The following is a 19470-nucleotide window of genomic DNA, read 5'->3' as shown; positions in this document are numbered from 1 at the left end:
AGACCAAGCCCTCCTCTACAAGAAACAAACAAACTACCAAAGATAAACGTTGACATAGCAATATCTGTCTCCAAAGTCCACAACCCTGACTAAACTATATTCCATTCAATGTGTCTATTCATGGTGTTGACGATGTCTCAAGGAACCAACAACTGCGTCTACTGTGCTGTTTCAATCTGTTCACCTCTACAATAAATGACTCTTATGTTGCTTGTGATTCTACGACATTTATGAAACTATAATCCTCTTGAAAAGCCTTGTTTATGACATCTTATGACAACACACATCAAAGACTGATATCCAGTTGTTTTTTGAAAAAGAGGAGAGGAGAAGTGGTGGAAAAGAGGGAAGAGCATTAGAGGAGCACATGGTGTATCTCCCAGTAAGTAAAGTAGTTCAAAGGGTCTCCAGAGGAGCCTCTCCGAGCCCTGAGGCGGTCGCCCTAACAGTCCCTCCACTCACACACACAGATCCTTATTGTCGCGTCTTATGACGCATGCTGATACAGTAGCCCACTTCACACCAAAGTGTGAAGTTAAACCGTTCCGGGGAAAAAAAGGGAAAAAGTTGAAATCACAAGGCCTGCTTCCGTAACTTTGAAGAAAGTCTTGAGAAGTTTGTAACACCGTCTTAACATGCTTGTTTCCCACCCAGGTCGTTTGTTGAGAAGTTAAACCACACCGGAAGTGGGGGGGGACATTTCTAAATCAGAAGACCTGCTTCAGTGAAAAGGTTTGAGAAAGTTTGAGAAAGTTTTTAACACTCTTTGATTAACAAGGAAGGCAAGGTATACAGTTGAGTTAAAGGCAGAACAGTCAAACAGCATGAGGGCAACGTCCTCACTCTCAACATACTACAAACAAACAACGGAATCTAGTGTTTATAGGCCACATACAATAAGTCACCCACTAGCTGTAGGAAATGAAAACAAAATTGAAGCCTTATTCTACAGTCATACTACCACTTGCATTTACTTGGTATGCACTTGTATGTAAACTACCACTGTATGTAATTACTGTATAACAATAAGTATTTTCTGTTCTCCAAGACAGTGAACACTGGTGAACAAAGTAAGCAGTTAAAACAGTCTCACCTGCCTGTCTCGTGGCAGTTGAAGGTGCTGCCTGGCTGAAGGAGTGCAGGTGCAAGGCTGCAGTGATTTCCCTAAGCAAACACACACAGAGGAGCACCCGACATTCAAATACACAGCCATGTGGAAACACACACTTATTTATCCTTTCACATTCTCATTTCCCTATATTTAAATGCGAACGGGTATAGTTAATGACGTGTTCTGGGAGAGTCACTGAGTCAGGGGGGCCCGCTTTGAGAATGGATTCCAGATCTACACAGTGATGTCATTCATGTTATCATAGGCAACACAATAATACCCGTATTCTTTCAATATAATCATCTAATCTATACAATATTAATTGGCTCATTGTTAGTGAGGGTAATTATGGTCTTTATTAGACATATGAATATGTAACTCATTATATAATAATTGTGCAGTGCATTATCATTATCAATTAGTCCATTTTGTCATTAATAATAGCCGTGATCCCATAACAACCAGTTCAAATCTCTAAATCATTCGGATCTTTTTTTTTATTTACAGTAAATAGAGAGTGGATAAACTGGTTTCTTCCTCGTTTCAGAAGCGACATAAAGACATCTCTGATGCTTCAGTAGCCTACATGTTCCATCAGAAGAAGCCTGCCCTCTAGTGGGAGCAGGGATCACATGCAACGGCTGAGGAAAGGGAACGAGTCATCCCTTAGTGGTTCGGGTTGAGCAACAATATATCAGAGAAGTTAGGGTTTTGATTTATAGGAGAGATGTAATGATAATCACGTGTGTCAGTGTACCAGCGGCAACCCCACACCCCAGGAAGAACATGCTGTAGTGATCTAGTGACCTGGCTGGACTTTTACAAGTGTTATAATGCTGTCAAATAGCTAAGTAGCAGTAATTCATTTACAAGTCCTAAAACTGTCTCCCTATCATCTTCAGACTACATAATACGCAGCTGTCTGCATTGTTGTCAAGGAAAGATGGGTCATTTGTACTGAAGGTGATTTGGGCAAATGTATTAAGTAGGTGCAACAATCTGTTTAAAAATGTCATAATCAAACAAACACGTTTCTTAAATGTTCCTTTCTGCATCATCATCTCTCAACAGTTCCATCTCTCTCTCTGCATCCCTCCCTCTCGCTATGTTTCCCGATTGGTAAATCGTGCTGCACCTGTTAGGCCCGTCATCCAATCACACGTCCGTGTTGACATACTCCAAGATGGCGACTTCCATCGTCCTGTCAAATACCGTATCGTAATTCTATCAAAATTATATTGTCGACACACGTCAAAAACTTAGTTGCGGCTAGCCGAAGAGATAAGTGTTGTTACAACATTGAATCTATACTGCGAAAACCTTTCCCTGATGTTTAGTTCGTGCGCCGAATTGCGCGCCGTATCGGTCTGAGGAGTGGGTTTGTATTATTGCTGGAGCATGGCTACCGACAACAGAATTAATTTTTGGAGGAGAAACACCAAGGTTCCGGGAAGGTAAGGTGTCTCTTCTTGTACAGATATAAATACTTCTAAGATTATGTAAGTTTGAAATGTAGGCAACCTGTGCGACCATTTGTTAGATCTGTATTTAAGGGGGGTCGTTGGCTTTGCGTAATGACACCCAGTAATCTATTAGTGTGGGTGAATACAACTTGTATTCATTCTTTGACAGGTTGATTATATGTCGCTGTCACAAAGGCACCAGCGATCCTGCCCTGGAATAATAGCTTGTGTACGTGCCAAATATAGCCGAGTTGAACTGTGTACTGTAGATTACCATCCACACTAACCAGACTATCACCATATGCTTACTTTCGTTGCTCAACGCGTTCACAGCGTGAGTGACAATGTTGACACAATGTATTTCTCGAGAAACGGCCAGAGAGAGGGTGCTCACAACATTGTATCTGAGCGGACAGACGTCGTTTGTGGTCAAGAATGAGGATCTTCAGGACATTCAGTGTCATGTCAGCAGCAGTTTTGAATCATGGAAAGCAGATTCATAGTTTGGGGGGGGGGGGGGGGGGGGGGGGGGGGGGGTGATTGACAAGCAAGTTAAACAAGTTAACAGGCTACAAGTTAAAACTGTTCCACTGAACGGTATACTTAGGTGGTTTCTTAGACACAAGAGGAAAAGGTAGAGTATATGTCATTGTTACTACTTTAGGCAGCTATTAGGCAGCTATTACACAGATATAGTCATAATGTGAAGTGCTACTTTACACTGAAGTACCCAACTGACAACTGTGTAGGCTACTTCTTATGACTATATTATGAATGGTGAGGAATTTATTTTATGTGAGATGGAGTGAATGGTTGGTCTGTCCTTAGTTTCTTCCGCCCTGTCCGCCTGCCTCTGTCTGTTATAGTGTTGAGTGGCCCTCAGGCCAGGTAGGGTGTTGAGATGCACTCATAAGTGTGTTTCAGCTGGTGTCTCCCTCCCTGCCTGCCCCCTCCCCTCCCTGCCTGCCCCCCCCCTCCCTGCCTGCCTGCCTGCCTGCCTCCTCCCCTGCCTGCCTGCCTGTCTCCCTCCCTCCCTGCCTGTCTCCCTCCCTGCCTGCCTCCCTCCCTCCCCCCCTGTCTGCCTGCCTCCCTCCCCCCTGTCTGCCTGTCTGCCTGCCTCCCTCCCTCCCTGCCTGCCCCCCCCTCGCCTGCCTGCCTCCCCCCCTGCCTGACTGCCTCGCCCCTCCCTGCCTGCCTCCCTTCCTCCCTCCCTCCCTCCCCCCTGCCTGTGTGTAGTGCTGAGGAGCCCCAGGGCAGAGAGGGTGTGGTAGGACAGAGGTAATCTGAGTGATCTCTCCAGGAACAGGCAAGGTGTTGTCTCTGTCTTATTTTCAAACCGTTGGTGGGCGGTAGCCTCAATGTAAACATGACAACAGGAAATCCCCTAACTCTCCTCACTGGACAAGATAGCGAATACAAGCAGTTAGTCTAGTTAGCTAGCTTATGCTACCATGACTACCATAAAAAACCAGGCTACTTTGTTGTTGTCAGTTTTTATGCAAATTATCTTACTTGCTTTGCATCTACTTGTTTTTTTTTGTATTGAAGACATTTGAAATGCTGTCTACACACTCTACTCTAGCTCATTAAGTGCCAAGTGTGAATAAAGTCGCCTAAATTGTTAACATTCTAGAGTGCCACGGGTGACTTTTTTCACCAAAAATGCATAAATTGTGATGCTTCATTTTGTAGCCAATCAAAGTATTGTTGCTAGGTAAATACCACATAGAACACTTGGCACTCAAGTTACCATACCACCCACTTGATGAGACACTTTATTGTGTAACATTTGTTGCTTCAACATACAATGTATTTGTGGGGCATGAGTCATCTTTCTGTAGCCTATTCCTGTAGATAACATAACTTCCGCTCCACTGAGCTGGGTTTACCTCAGAACACACACTCACACTGGACACACACAGCACACAAACAAACAAACAAACACACACACACACACACACACACACAAGGAGAGACACTAGTGTCGTTGGCCTGTGTTTTAGCCAGGTCCCAGTGCGTTTAGGGACATTTGAGTAGAGTGTGTGTGTGTGTGTGTGTGTGTGTGTGTGTGTGTGTGTGTGTGTGTGTGTGTGTGTGTGTGTGGACATTAGAGTCGAGGTGAGTGTGTAGGAGTGCTGCTCAACTCAACATGCTATCATCCGCTGAACAGGATCCTCTCTGTGGGGCAGCAACGAGGCTACAGCCCTGCAAGCTGTTCACAGGATCTCTCTCTCTCTCTCTCTCTCTCTCTCTCTCTCTCTCTCTCTCCTCTCTCTCTCATCTCTCTCATAGCCTAGACCATAGGGCGTACTGTATGAGTCTGGCAGGCATTGTCGATCTAAAATGAATTATTCGACAGGGGCTGCTTACTTATTTTTTGCACATTTTGACATGAATAAACGCAAGTCGGGTTTTAATAATACAATCCAGCGCCACGCTGTTCAAAAATCCTGGGGAGAACCCTGATACTACCATGTTTGATCTAAAACGGAAGAGATTAATGTTGTACAAGAGGTTCTCAAAGGTGACAGAACTCCTTTGTCCATTCTGTCAGCTTAGGCTGACCTACCTGTACCATTCAAAGTGAGTCTACTATCATGCCATGGCCTAGTCAGGTCCCAGATCAGTTTTATCTTTAACAGCCTCATATGCCAGAGGAGTTTGCTAAAGCACATATGGGTCTAGGACCGGGCTAGGCCTGTTTAATGCCCCTAAACTGGCACTGAAACTCCAATTGAAACCTCACAAGGTCTGTATGCTTGTAGTGAAGTACATAGCTGGGCTAGTAGGGTTGTATGGTGTTTGGGTACGCAGGCTACCGAAGGCTACATAGCTGGGCTAGGAGGGTTGTATGGTGTATGGATATGCAGGCTTCAGCTCTCTCTCTTCTGCAGTATACAGCCAGTTTACGGAGCACAGCATCCACCTCTAGACCCTCGAATACATCGCACGTAAGTGCTCTGCTCGCTCTGGTCTCGTCTAGTCTGGTCTGGTCTGCATGGCACCATAAACTTGTTGTCTGTTTTCATTTGCAGCATTGTTTCTTTACTGCCTGCTTTTGGTTGTTGATGGTCATGTGTTGTCCTAGTCCGTGTGTTTATCTGTGCCCTTGGTTTGATCAGTCTTTGTTTTCGCCACATGATGTCAACAATTACACAGACCATTATTTTTTGTCTTTTTTAAACTTGTTTACATGACCTTGACTGATAGGTATCCCTGTTCCTTTTATAGGCTACTTTATTGGTGCATGCTTGTATACAGGGGAGGCTGGTGGAGGTAGAAATCGGAGGACGGGCTCATTGTAATGAGTGGAATGAGGAATGGTATCAAACACCTTGTGTACGATACCATTCCTCATTCTGTTCCGTGCATTACAATGAGCCCGTCCTCCGATTGTATGTCTCCCTGCCATTCTCTTGTTGCCAGTATTGAGTCATAGCTATGCCATGGTTCATGGTTATAAACAGGTAATAAACGTTCTCCTCTCTCTGCAGGTTTCCTAAGGACACGCCCAAGGCCAACAACCTCAAGTCCAAAAAGGCGTCGAGCTTCCATGAGTTCGCCCGCAGCACCAACGACGCCTGGGACATCGACGATGAGGAGGATGAAGACTTCCTCACTCCTGTCCATCCCTCATCTCTACCTCCGCCAGGCCTGCACTCCTCCGTGCAGCAGGTATGTCTCTCTGTCTCTCTGTCTGTCTCTCTGTCTGTCTCTCTCTCTGTCTGTCTCTCTGTCTCTCTGTCTGTCTGTCTGTCTGTCTGTCTGTCTGTCTGCCTGCCTGCCTGTGTATCTGTCTGTATGTATTTATTTATCAACCAATCTCTTCCTCCTCCACAGCCCCCTCACCACTCCAGAGACCCAGATACACGACTGGCAGACAGACTGGCAACATCAGACAGACTGGCACCACCAGTCAGACTGGCACCATCAGACAGACGGGTAGAGGACAACCAGGACCAGGACCAGGAAGAAGAAGAGTTGGAGGAGGAGGAGGAGGAGACAGAGTGTGGGCAGGTCAACGGAAGGGTGGTGGTCAAGTCCAGCAGTGAGGCCCACATCAACACCTCCACCACAGGTACCGGAGATGTGTCTGTGAGTGTGCGTGTGCGTGCGTGTGCGTGTGCGTGCGAGCATGTGTGTCTTATTTGGTATAAATACAGTGCCCTGCGTAAGTAATTTTACACAAATTTTACACAAATACCATCAAATAAAAGCTGAAAATCTCAAATCCAAACTTTTGGAAAAGAAGAAATAATGCTTCACTGTCCCATTACTTACGCAGGGCACTGTATGTGTGTTATGACATGGTTTATTTTCATATCCTAAAAGGACTTTACACAGCAATTCACTCAAGTGTATTTAGTGTCTAATCTGCTTAGGGACTTTCTGCCTGGCCATCCAATCTGCTCTCTGCCTCCGTCCCCTCAGTGCGCTCCAGCCTTCAGAAGCAGCAGTCGCTGCCGGTCCGGCCCATCATCCCATTGGTCGCCCGCATGTCCGACCAGAACTCCTCCGGAGCCCCGCCCATGACTGTGCGAGAGAAGAGCCGATTGGACAAGTTCAAGCACCTGCTAGCCAGTCCCAACACTGACCTGGGTGAGACTGGCTAATCACTGGCTGATTTCATTGGATAATCAGGAATACGTTGAAAGCTGGTCAAAGTTAAAGACAACATTCCATACACTGACAGCTTTTGAGGATGGGCACAATAAAGTTGACCAAAGCATTTACTAGTTTGAAGTGATGCTACAAGTTTTATGATTTGTTAACATCATGTATTTCATATCTGTCTGTTTCCCTCTGATCCTGAGAGGATCCATGTTAGCAACATTCATTGTTATGCTCTGGGAAGGTGTGTGTGTGTGTGTGTGTGTGTGTGTGTGTGTGTGTGTGTGTGTGTGTGTGTGTGTGTGTGTGTGTGTGTGTGTGTGTGTGTGTGTGTGTGTGTGTGTGTGTGTGTGTGTGGCTAACATGGAGCGCAGAGAGCTGGTTCTGAGGAGTGTGTTTGTGAAGAACACGTAACGTGTTGAAGTCATACAACAAGTACAAGTGTTATGATGTATTGACGTATGTATGTCATGTCTGTCTGTCTGTGTCCCTTTGATCCTCAGAGGAGCTTCGGAAGCACAGCTGGTCAGGGATACCACGAGAGGTTCGACCAATCACGTGGAGGCTCTTGTCTGTAAGTTCCGTGACCTCTGACGGGATCTACGATCATTACATCATGACAGGATGTGACATCAGCACAGCAGGCGTAGAGTCACGTTCCCAAACCCCCCATAAGACTCATTACAGTTACATTGGTCTCTCTTTGAGTGTAATCTTTGTGTGTGTGTGTGTGATGCTACAGGGTTACCTCCCGGCTAACATGGAGCGCAGGGAGCTGGTTCTGAGGAGGAAGAGAGATGAGTACTTTGGTTTCATAGAACAGTATTACCACTCCAGAACAGACGAGACCTACAAAGACACCTATAGACAGGTAAGGTGTGTGTGTGTGTGTGTGTGAGAGAGATAAAATATAAGTCTGGCTAGGACAAGGTGGAGCATTTCGTACCTGACTGTGTGTCACTCACACACACACACACACACACACCATACACATACACACACACACACACAGGTACAACATGATCCACCTTGTCCTAGGTCTTCCATATGCACGTATTGTTAACATGTCAAAATTGCCGTCGCAAAGTCTTGAAGCTAAACGGTATGTTTCTTGTGTGTCTCTCTCTCCTCCAGATCCACATAGATATCCCCAGGACCAACCCCCTGATCCCTCTGTTCCAACAGCCTGCCGTTCAGGAGGTGAGCTGGGGAGAGATACACACTGATACGCTCAATCTCTGTTGGGGACTCTTCAACGTTTGTTGTCATTTGTACTGTGAGCCTCCTTTACGTGTTGTTGTGGTATCAGGTGTATGAAACTTGACAGAACCTAATAGACAAGGGTATGTGTGTGTTCAGGTGTTTGAGTGTGTCCTGTGTGTGTGTGTGTGTGTGTTCAGGTGTTTGAGCATATCCTGTGTGTGTGTGTGTTCAGGTGTTTGAGCGTATCCTGTTCATCTGGGCGATCCGCCACCCGGCCAGCGGCTACGTCCAGGGCATCAACGACCTCGTCACGCCCTTCTTCGTAGTCTTCCTCTCCGAGTTCGTAGGTAGGTTGACTTGCTGGCTGGCTGAAAACATGTCGCATGTGTCTGTGTCTGTTTCTGTGTTATTGTGTATGTGTATGACTGCCCACTGATCCTGTCGCCCCATTTTTCTGTCTGCCTGCCTGCCTGTCTGTCTGCCTGTGTCTCCCTGCCTGCCTGCCTGTGTGCCTGCCTGCCTGCCTGCCTGCCTCTATCTCTATCTATATGACTGTCCTCTCATCCTGTCGCCCCACCTCTCCACAGAGGAGGATGTGGAGAACTTTGATGTGGCCGCGCTGCCCCTGGACACCCAGAGGAACATCGAGGCCGACAGCTTCTGGTGCATGAGCAAGCTGCTCGACGGTATCCAGGATAACTACACCTTCGCCCAGCCGGGCATCCAGAACAAGGTGAAGGCCCTGGAGGAGCTGGTCAGCCGGATCGACGGTAAGGAGAATAGTCACGTCACATCATATGTCTTAGGCAGGGGAGGCTGGTGGAGGTAGAAAGTGTTTGATACCATTCCTTATTCCGTTCCATGCATTGAAATGAGCCCGTCCTCCGATTTCTACCTCCACCAGCCTCCCCCGGTTTTAGGATGGTCTTTATTAGTCATTTTAAAACATTCAAATCATATAAAGCATAGTAACAACGCTGATACAGCGTACAAGACTATACCAGATATAACAGTAAGTAAGTAACATTAAATACTGAAAGAGAATGTGTGTGTGTGTGTGTGTGTGTGTGTGTGTGTGTGTCTGTGTGTGTGTGTGTGTCTGTGTGTGTCTCGTACTCGTAGAGGACATGCATGGTCACCTGCTGAGGTACGAGGTAGAGTATCTCCAGTTTGCCTTCCGCTGGATGAACAACCTCCTGATGAGAGAGCTGCCTCTCCGCTGCACCATACGACTGTGGGACACCTACCAGGTACACACACACACACACACACACACATGCAGCAGCAGACACAGCACACACACACACACATGCAGCAGCAGACACAGCACACACACAAACTCTCTCCAAACACACACACACACATGCACACAGACATGCAGAAGCAGACACAGCACAGAAACACACAGACATGTAGACACATGTACACACGCACACAGAAATAGAGAGTGTTTCTCCCCATGCTGAGCGTTGGTGTGTGTCTCTCCAGGCTGAAGCAGAGGGCTTCTCCCACTTCCACTTGTATGTGTGTGCTGCCTTCTTGATTGAGTGGCGGAAGGAGATCCTCTCCATGATCGACTTCCAGGTACCCATCACTCTGTCCCTTCTCTTCACCTGACGTGTGTGTGTACGCGCGTGTGTGTCTGTGTGTGTCTGTGTGTGTCTGTGTCTGTGTGTGTGTGTGTGTGTGTGTCTGTGTGTCTGTGTGTGTGTCTGTGTGTGTGTGTGTGTGTGTGTGTGTGTGTCTGTGTCTGTGTCTGTGTCTGTGTCTGTGTCTGTGTCTGTGTCTGTGTCTGTGTCTGTGTCTGTGTGTGTGTGTGTGTGTGTGTGTGTCTGTGTCTGTGTCTGTGTCTGTGTGTGGGGGGGGGGGCGTGCGCCTCTGTGAGCCCAGTCAAATGCTAACATCACCTAACGCCTCTCCCTCACAGGGCCTGCTCATGCTGCTCCAGAACCTTCCCACGATACACTGGGGCAACGAGGAAGTGGGCCTCCTATTGGCCGAGGCTTACAGACTGAAGTACATGTTCGCCGACGCGCCAAACCACTACAAGAGATAGGCCTGAAGGCTCCTGCAAACAGAGTGGATAGTCTGACACACTGTAACCCCATCAGACTGAACTCTAGCCTGATACTCTGTAAATCAATCAGACTACACTGTTAAATGTTCTTGTAAGAGACAGGGCTTGAAGCAGTGGTATGGTGGTACTCGCGTTGTTTTTGTTACTGTACAGGTACCAGGGTCAATATTTTAGAAGCGGTGTTCTATAGGAGGTTCCGGAACTCTCGTATTAGAACGGTTACAGTTCCGTTTGTTCAACCGCTGGTTAGAGGTACGGTACAGTGTTCCATCTGGTTGGTTGATGTTAACTCCTCCCCCTGACGTGACTGGTGGACTGAGATAGCCTGCACACAGATACAGAGTCCCATTCTGTAGATGACTTGTGGTAAATAGAACGTCTAAAGCCAAACTTTACAGGATGTATCTATACACACTGTTGTTCTACCAGTTTCTCCCTCTTCATTGGCCAGTCTCATCCCTCTAAACCTGCAGCTTATTGGTCCAGAGCCAACCCAATAGTAGCCTTTTGCGGTCCACACTGTACTGTAGGTATCCACTCGGGGGCTGGACTCACAGTAGGGACAGGAGTTCTTGGAGTTATAGGAGATCTAGAAGTAGAACTCTGGAAGCGGAACTGTGATCATGTGACTTGTTGAGCCTGAGTCTCCACACTGTATCAATGACTGGTGTAGCCCCCTGCTGAAGGGGCAATGTTACATATAATAATAACAATAATAATAATATAACATATTATTAAGACCATTCAGTTAATGACCTGGTAGGTTCATATTGTTCGGCTTTGATTGTCTCACTAGTATACCATGTACATGTAGAATATTCCAAATGGATTATTTATGTTGATGCCATCACATTTCAAATTAATGAGGGTTCCAGAAATTATATTTTAACAGTGTATGTTGGTTGTTGTTATTGTAGCCAACATGTTGTCTTCCCTTCTTCATATCATCATCATAATGCTTTCTTCACATCACTATATAGAGCCCACTGATTGGTCAGTCAGAATATCAACTGCACCCCTGACTCCTCCCACTTTGGTACTGGCTGTGCAGTGATTGGTTCTAGCCCAGCACCAACACGGTGGCTAGTCTGGACTGCTAATGGTTAGAATCATGTGTTTGTGCTGGGCTAGAACGAATGGCTGAACACAGAGTGGGTTGTCCGGGCTGGAGTTGGAGACATCGTATCTAATCTACGGACGGTACACACACGGGACGGGACGGTACTGTATTTTTGTACAGTAGGTCAGGGGGAGGTACTGTATTCAGGCCCTACATTTTAACAGTGGTACGATCTTAACAGTGAAACCTCACTGCCTCAGTGTGAATAGGATAGCGATGGAGGACCTTCTGTTTTTTAATGTTGTGTTCTTGTACAGTTCCCGCTCGTATGTTTGCGCTAGAGAGCGTTTATCAGCTGAGCCGTGTCTGCTGTAGGTTTTGTTATTGTTTCGTCTGACTGCTAATTATTCAAACTGTATCAAACTTTATATTCCAGTTTTAGATGGACTATCGGTCCAACATGAAGTTGACTTTGACAACTGATGAGACTTGATAATAACCTTTGAAGTAGTGCAAAGGGTGTCTGTCACTCTACCAGATGTATATTGGTGTATCTGTGTGGTGTCCCTGCACTGCAGATCTGCTCATCTCTGCTGTCGCAATCTAGAGAAACAATCAGAAAACATCAATGTAACAACCATGAAGTAATAGGGCAGAAACACAGTTGTGTGTCCCCCTCTGTTACCGTAGCAACGGTATCTATACCGGTATTGTTGGACGCTCAACTTGAAAAAAGTTGATAAACCGGTTCTAGAAGTGGAATTGTGTTTTAAACCTTGAATATTATAAGATTGTTGTTCTATAGCAAATGACTGTGTTGAATTTGCCTTGCACCCGAGGATAGTCTGCCTGCTGATGTTGACATGAAAAGACGACTAGTCAGCATTCCCTAGTCCTACACAGCAGGGGAGGCTGGTGGAGGTAGAAATCGGAGGACGGGCTCATCGTAATGCATGGAATGGAATGAGGAATGCTGTCAAACATGCGTGAAACAATGGAGAATTGGACCATGTGTGTTTAATACCAGTCCTTTTTCCGTTCCATGTATTACAATGAGCCCGTCCTCCGACGTCTACCTCCACCAGTCTGCCCTGTGACCTACACAGTAACCTGAGCTGTTGAAACAAAGCTGCGGACTCAGCACGGCTGGATTTCAAGGCTTTAAAGATGCCTTTGGTGTAACACATTGGTAAAGCACTCTGTCTTTCACTGGCTAACCTGGGAAAACTGAATTATTTTCAGTCACCCTGTTTTCTCTCATAATGTTTTAATTTTAATTAACATTTTGGTTGTGTAGTGAATCTGATGATAGCTTTTAAAGGTGATGAAAATCAGAGAGTACTTGATTGTGATATCTGTCGAGCTATGGAATATGAATATTTGTGTTGCTACTTCTGTCATCGTAATTATTAGGCTATTCCTATGCACTAGCCTAGAGTGTACAGTATGAAATATCTGACAATCATTCTGTAGATTTCATTATCCCTAATTTGGCATTGAGGTTCAGTTTGTGAATTTATATGTGAAATGGCATTGAACCATTCATTAATGGGACCAATGGACCAGCCTCACATTACAATTGACTAAAGTTAATATTTTTCTGTATTGGGTTTCCTTGCACAATTTCGGATGTTTGTGACTTGAAGTTAAAGTCTATAGGTAATTAATTTGTCTCCATGTTTTTGCTCTCTGCTGGTCCCAGTGCACACGTATAACTGTCTTAACTTCTTTGTACCCCTCTCGGTCTGCATTCAGTTTTATGTAGAACAAATGATTGACTAAGCATCCTAGTGAGCGACGTGATGTGTTGGAGTTATATTTGCCTTTCAGCCTTAAAGTAGACCGTGCTCTATCCTACATCATCGGTTAATTATTAGCTCAAACGATTGTGATATATTATATGTGAAAGTTCATTGATTGTATTATTCACTCCATGTTGCGTTGCGGTTATTAAAACCATTCATTGCATCTAGGTTGTATATTAGAATGGGGACGGAATCAGAGGTATGAAATGTTCAAATGTGTTTGTTTTCATGGTTTCTTTTTCCTTTTCTTCACTTGATTGTTTCATCGTATGCCAAGCTGTTCGGCCAAAACAATGTTCTCTCTCAGTTCAATGCTTCTGTAGTCAGTGCTGTTTTTAGCCTTAAAGGGAGTAGATATGACAGTCATCTGCTGTATATTAACTTTTTGTTTATATTAAACGATTGTTACTCTTTGTTTTGACTAACAAGAATGTGTTTTATTGTGTGTGTGTGTGTGTGTGTGTGTGTGTGTGTGTGTGTGTGTGCGTGTGTGCGTGCGTGCGTGTGCGTGTGCGTTGTGGATGAAGCTGAGAGAAACTGCCCCCTGCTGCTAGACTCATGCAATTACAGCAACACCGGAGTTAACCATCATCGCACATTCTGAAAAGCTGTATCTTTGAAATGACACCCATATTTTCTCTAGTGAACTACTTTTAACCAGAGGTTATATAAAACCCAAAATAAACCTATATTACTCAAGGTCAAAGGTCATGCACTATCTGGAGAATAGGCTGTCACATTTGGGATTGTCCCACAGAAACACCATTGTTATAAACTGTGTCCTCTGTCAGATGTACTATTATAAACAGCTGTATGTGACCACCAGTGGCATGTTAGTCACCTTTTATAGTCTACTCGTTATTTCAAGGTAAACAGCATGCCCACATTTGGTGTTGGGGTCAACAATGTTCTGTGTTGAGACTGGTGGCACCACAATGTGAGTGTTCTCCTCCACACTGCCTCAGAACCACTGGGTCATCTGTGTATCTGCAGTTGGGTTCTTATGCCACATGTCACACACTGCCCCTGATGTGTGTGTGTCTTTGTGTCTTTTTGGGGTTTGGATTTCTGTTGTTATGCACTGTGCATGGTGGTGCTGTTCTGATTTGCACTTTAATGATTATTTATTGTAAAACAGAATAAATAAACATATACGGCGGATCAATGTGTTTCATTCTTGTATGTCACTCATCTGATGTGCTTAAGACCGTGTTTGTCATATACCCACACACACACACACACACACAGGAAATGAATTTGAGTATGGGATGTTTATTTCAGACTGATTACAGACACAGACAGGGCTGTTTATTTAGGTATAGATCAGGTACATGATTTGTGTCAAATGCAACATCTTTCAGCTTCTTCTCTAGAACTTTTGGAGAACTTTTACCATATTAAATTCACTCATCCCACATGCAGATAATCTGACTTGTTTCTGGCAACCATTTCTCAAATGGTGCACAATTTCACCAAAATTAACAATTCATTTAATGTGTTTTTTAACTGTGATGGGAGTTTGGAAGATAGAGAGGTACTCACTGGATCAGTAAACTGAGGCTGGGGGGTCCACCATCCTCTCCCTCATGCAGCAGGGAGCACCTGGGGGGTGTGTGTGTGTGTGTGTGTCTATGTTGTTCAACTCAAACACACATACACACAAAGGCTTAGGAAGAAGGGCCACCACTTTTCCATAGTGATTTATTAATCTCAAAGGATTTGTACCCGTTCACTCGGCCCCAAGTAATCTTTTTCCTTGCTGAATTGAATTTTCATTACACTCCAATCAAATCAATCCATGTAATCAATGAATCACTCAAGTTCAACACGCCTGTGTGTGTTCTGAAACCTAGCCCTTTGAAGGGGGTGGAACCGTGCGGAACATCGTTGGATTTCTGGGACTTGTAGTCCTCGAAAAGTACACCAACTCGGCTTCACTTTGGAAGACATGCCTACGCTGTTACTTACGGGAAAATGAAACCAAAGTTTAGGTAGCCCAAGTACTTCCATATTTAACTTGTTGGAAATTGTGTCGTCAGTAATCGGGTTTGTTTGAGTGAAAAGGTAGGCTGGCCCCCTTGCAAAAGGAGTGGGGACCACTTTTTAACATGCTAACTGAGCTAGGAGGCTAACGAAGCGTGTGTTTTTGTTTTCGTCAGGTTTCATGCTCCCTCGTCATATTAGCTAGCTGTATGGCTATATGCTTGCCTAACACATGCTAAAGTCTCCCTGCTTTTGTAAATCCAATGAAAGACCGTGAACATGCAGAGTGCTATCTCTAGCTAGCATGTTTGCTGTCATTCTGTGCAAGGAATAGATGTCAATACATAAATTGATAACACTTTACGAATTGTCAACATAACTATTCAGACTGAATGAGTGTTCAGCCAACAATCAAAGAATAGGGAGGAACTTATAGACTCCTAGAGGTTTTTTTGTCGCTCACATTTGTACTGTATACTAGTTTTTATTGACAGTGGACATTCTTTACATGTACTTGTGTAAAACGGCCCCCTCTTCCATTCTACTAGTTGCAGTGGTGGGGGATGGATGCAGCCTCTTGCAGCTGGGACACACCCCGAGTTCCAGAGTCGTTCACTCGGCCCCGGCCTACAGCCTCGGAGACCCTAACCAAGCTGGCCAAACTAGTGGCCCGCACAGAACACAAGCAGGAGAGCCGAGGCCCGAAGCCCCCGCCCCGACGCGCGTCGCCCTCCCCCTCCCCATGTGTGTGCTCTGAATGCGGCCAGAGCTTCTCCGACATGGACTCCTTGCTCCACCACCAGCAGAGGGAGCACGCCTTACCCAAGCCCCACCAGTGCCTCTCCTGTGGGAAGGAGTTCTCCCTCCTATCCTCCCTCCAGCTCCACAAGTGCATCCACGACCCAGCCCCCTGTCAGCTGTGTCTGGGAAAGCCTTTTTTGGGTGGAGCTCTGTGTAGTCGGTGTACAGCAGGGACCTCGGACCCCCAGAGTCCCCAGGGCAAGTCCCCCCACCGCCACGACAGCAGCCCCTATGCCTGCGCCCCGTGTGGGAAAGCCTTCAGCCAAAAGCAGGCACTGCTCTACCACCAACAGGCTGGCTGCAGCAGCAAACCGGCTTCACTGACTGTTAAAGCTGATAGTAGAATCAGCAGCCCCCCCGCCAGCACTGACTCCCCCCCTCCCGAAACCGAGCCTGTCTCCCCCGCCTCGGATACCTCCAGTGCCCCCGAAACTCCCGTGGAGCACAGCCAGTGCCTGCACTGCCGCCGGGGCTTCCGCTCCAAGGCGGGTCTAGTCAGCCACCAGCGCTCCTCCCATCCCAAGGAGTGGCGGAGGTCGAAGGTAAAAAAAAAAACTAAAAAAAAACAGAAGCTACTGTCCTGCCGCTCCTGTGAGATGGTTTTCACTAACACGGCCAAGCTGTACCTGCACAGGAAGGAGAGGCACAGCCGGGAGAAGGACATCCGGAGGGACCCGCGGCCACAGAGGCTGCAGATCAAACGCAGAAAGGGAGAAACGTACCCGTGTCAGGTATGTGGACGGGTCTTCCTCCACCACCTGTCACTCACGGCTCACTCTAAACAACACACCACCACCACCACCACCGCCGCCCAGAGCCAAGGGAGTCAAGGTCAACCCGCTAGGAAAGCAGCAGCAGCAGCCAGCAAGGAGCCCAAGACCAAAAAACCCAAGAGCAGCCTAACAGACCAGATTGGGAGAACCATAGTCCGGGCCGGCTCTAAGAGACCCAGGAAGGTGTTGTCCAGGCCAGAAGAGGAGGAGACTGGTGAGTTCCCCTGCCCGTCGTGCGCAGAGGTCTTCTCCCTCCAGTCGGCCCTTAGGCGTCACCAGGAGCTCCACCAGCCCTCGGCCAGTAGGAGGCGCTGTAGTGTGTGCTGCCAGGGGATGGGCTCCTCTAAAGGGCCCAGGGCCAAGAGGAAAAGGCTGTACCACTGTATTCCCTGCCAGCAGGCCTTCACCATGCTGGACACCTTCCTCCAGCACTGCCAGGACCACCTGCTGCTCAGGGAGGGGGACGGGGGGGTGGGCCGGGAGGGACTCAGTGACACGGAGGGCAAGGCCTGAGGTTTGTAGCCCTCCTCCCAATCAAGTGTTAACCCCTAGCCTCTAGTTCCTTACCAGGGGAGGTTGGTGGGGGTAGAATAGATCGGGTTAAAATTCCACCTGGCCAAACAGAAGATATGGTTGAGCTAATCCCTCTATTGCTCAAATCTATCCAGTTCTCTCAGATCTCCACAAGTGCATAGTGAACATGGTCCAGCGGTTGGTTTGGGATTGGGGACAGTTGTTATTGCTTTATTCAAGAAATGAGCTGTATAGCTGGCAGCAGGCAGGAGTCTATGGGACTGTACACACTACAGGGCCGACCTGAACCACACTGTGCTGGCTCTGATAGTTTCCTTTCACATTGTCCCTTTCCAGCATTGTTCCATCAACTATGGTGGGTGTGTAACCATGGTAACCAGACCAGCCTGGTACAGCTCAGCTCGCCTTGGCTCTGTAGTGTGAATAAGGATCAAGAGAATACTGTGTGTTCATCCTCTATGATAAAACTGTGGTGCATTAGGACCGATTCCCCTCACCAGACGTGCCGTTTGATTGTGTTTATTAACATGCTGTTCACGTTGCACTGGAATATTATTTTGCTGTGTTAGCACGTAGCCTATCCTGCAAAGCTAATCTCTTTAGTATGACCATCGATGACGGACCACCATTGTGCTTACGAGTGTTCTCTACAAGCAAGCATAGCAGGCCCAAGTATACTGTCTGTATCCCTCTTATCACCACGGCACATTCACTCATTAAATCAGACAACATTAAACATTATATATGTTGGTTTTGATAATGCCAATCGCCCAATATATGTCCATTATGATTAAAAAGACCCATTGAGAATCATTATTGCAACCATTCTTGTCACACATGCAGCCAACTGCAAATAAATTGGTATTGATGTGAAAATGTGATGTTAAGTTATACTTTGGAGAGCTTTAAGATATTGTTTGTAGTTGGTTTCATACTGTCTTTCAGAGCTGCCTTCCCCTCTGAATGAACATGGCCCCCTGTCTCGAGAGAGGAAGTGTTTTGGAGTATCTTGCTATACAAACGCACAGCGATGGCCTTCCTGTTTGCCTGTCGAGTGTTACTTCATAGTTAAACCACAGTGAACCAAGATCAGGGTTTCCTCATACTTATCTACTGTGTTTCCAGTATGTTACTGTGAATGAATGAGTCGTGTGGACATGTATAAAGTAAAGGGCTCACTTCTGGAACTGCCTTCATATGTGAAAGAGATTTTTCTTTTTTTCTTTTTTTATAAATATATCTTATTAAAAAGATATTCTCATGAAAAAATAATGTTTCTTTTCTTTCATCTATAATATTGCAAAGTACCAAAGTATGTATTGTATGCTATTAGCATACGTATCGTACTACATGAGGAAAGGGTGGCAAATACAGTTGTTCATAATTGTGTAAGTCTACAATCACCTGTAAACACTTTATTAGGAACACTATACTAATATTGGGTAGGGCCTCCCTTTGCTCTCAAAACTCAATTCTCAATTCTTCATGGCATTAATTCCACAAGATATTGGAAACATTCCTTTGAGATTCTGGTCCATGATGACATGACTGCATCACGCAATTCCTGCAGATTTTTCAAGTGCATTTTCAAGATCTCCTGTTCTACCACATCCCAAAGGTGACTGGGAAGGCCACTGAAGAACACTGAACTCATTGTCATGTTCATGAAACCAGTTTGAGACGACTTTTGCTTTGTGACATGGTGCATTATCATGCTGGAAGTAGCCATTAGAAGATAGGTAAATTGTGGCCATGAAGGGATGCACATGGTCAGCAACAATACTGAGATAGGCTGTGGCATTCAAGCGATGATTGATTGGTATTAACGGGCCCAAAGTGTGCCAAGAAAACATTCCCCACACCATTACACCATCTCCACCATGAGAAGGTGTACAGGTGTTCCTAATAAAGTGTTTGGTGAGTGTACATTATACAGTAGTTACATGGCACATGCATAAGCTTGGCTTAAAATAACCACAAACTCGATTAATAGAAACATAACAAAGAAGGAGAAAACTGTTTGACACAGTAATTTTATTCAGCCACATT

At 45.9% G+C, this 19470-nt stretch overlaps 2 protein-coding genes across 3 annotated transcripts; both read left to right on the top strand.

Annotated features, from left to right (window-relative positions):
- The first annotated feature begins 2328 nt into the window (after positions 1 to 2328).
- tbc1d22b (TBC1 domain family, member 22B) lies at positions 2329 to 13743 on the top strand. The gene is made up of 12 exons (XM_083675737.1): positions 2329 to 2565; positions 6069 to 6249; positions 6415 to 6652; positions 7006 to 7173; positions 7689 to 7759; positions 7928 to 8056; positions 8320 to 8385; positions 8621 to 8735; positions 8976 to 9158; positions 9511 to 9638; positions 9877 to 9972; positions 10316 to 13743. The coding sequence occupies exons 1-12, from the start codon at positions 2510 to 2512 to the stop codon at positions 10442 to 10444; spliced, it is 1560 nt and encodes a 519-aa protein (XP_083531863.1). The 5' UTR covers positions 2329 to 2509; the 3' UTR covers positions 10445 to 13743.
- Positions 13744 to 15257: 1514 nt separating this feature from the next.
- On the top strand, positions 15258 to 18681 carry LOC310808698 (uncharacterized protein). 2 transcript variants are annotated; one of them, XM_083675748.1, is made up of 2 exons: positions 15258 to 15321; positions 15862 to 18681. In XM_083675748.1, the coding sequence occupies exon 2, from the start codon at positions 15877 to 15879 to the stop codon at positions 17398 to 17400; it is 1524 nt and encodes a 507-aa protein (XP_083531874.1). In that variant the 5' UTR covers positions 15258 to 15321; positions 15862 to 15876; the 3' UTR covers positions 17401 to 18681. The 2 variants fall into 2 exon arrangements, with proteins under 2 accessions (XP_083531874.1, XP_083531873.1); XM_083675747.1 differs by having other exon boundaries at positions 15307 to 15394.
- Positions 18682 to 19470: the final 789 nt, after the last annotated feature.

The sequence above is a fragment of the Argentina silus genome (genome assembly GCF_951799395.1).
Source record: "Argentina silus genome assembly, chromosome: 8".
Taxonomy (NCBI): Eukaryota; Metazoa; Chordata; class Actinopteri; order Argentiniformes; family Argentinidae; genus Argentina; species Argentina silus.
Note: the sequence above shows the minus strand (reverse complement) of the source record. Positions and strands in the feature narration are given on the sequence as shown.

Coding starts and splice junctions, on each gene's coding strand:
- tbc1d22b (XM_083675737.1), top strand. CDS start 2,510: ATGGCTACCGACAACAGAATTAATTTTTGGAGGAGAAACACCAAGGTT. Junction 6,250..6,414: donor TGCACTCCTCCGTGCAGCAG/GTATGTCTCTCT, acceptor CCTCCTCCACAG/CCCCCTCACCACTCCAGAGA. Junction 7,760..7,927: donor TCACGTGGAGGCTCTTGTCT/GTAAGTTCCGTG, acceptor GTGATGCTACAG/GGTTACCTCCCGGCTAACAT.
- LOC310808698 (XM_083675748.1), top strand. CDS start 15,877: ATGGATGCAGCCTCTTGCAGCTGGGACACACCCCGAGTTCCAGAGTCG.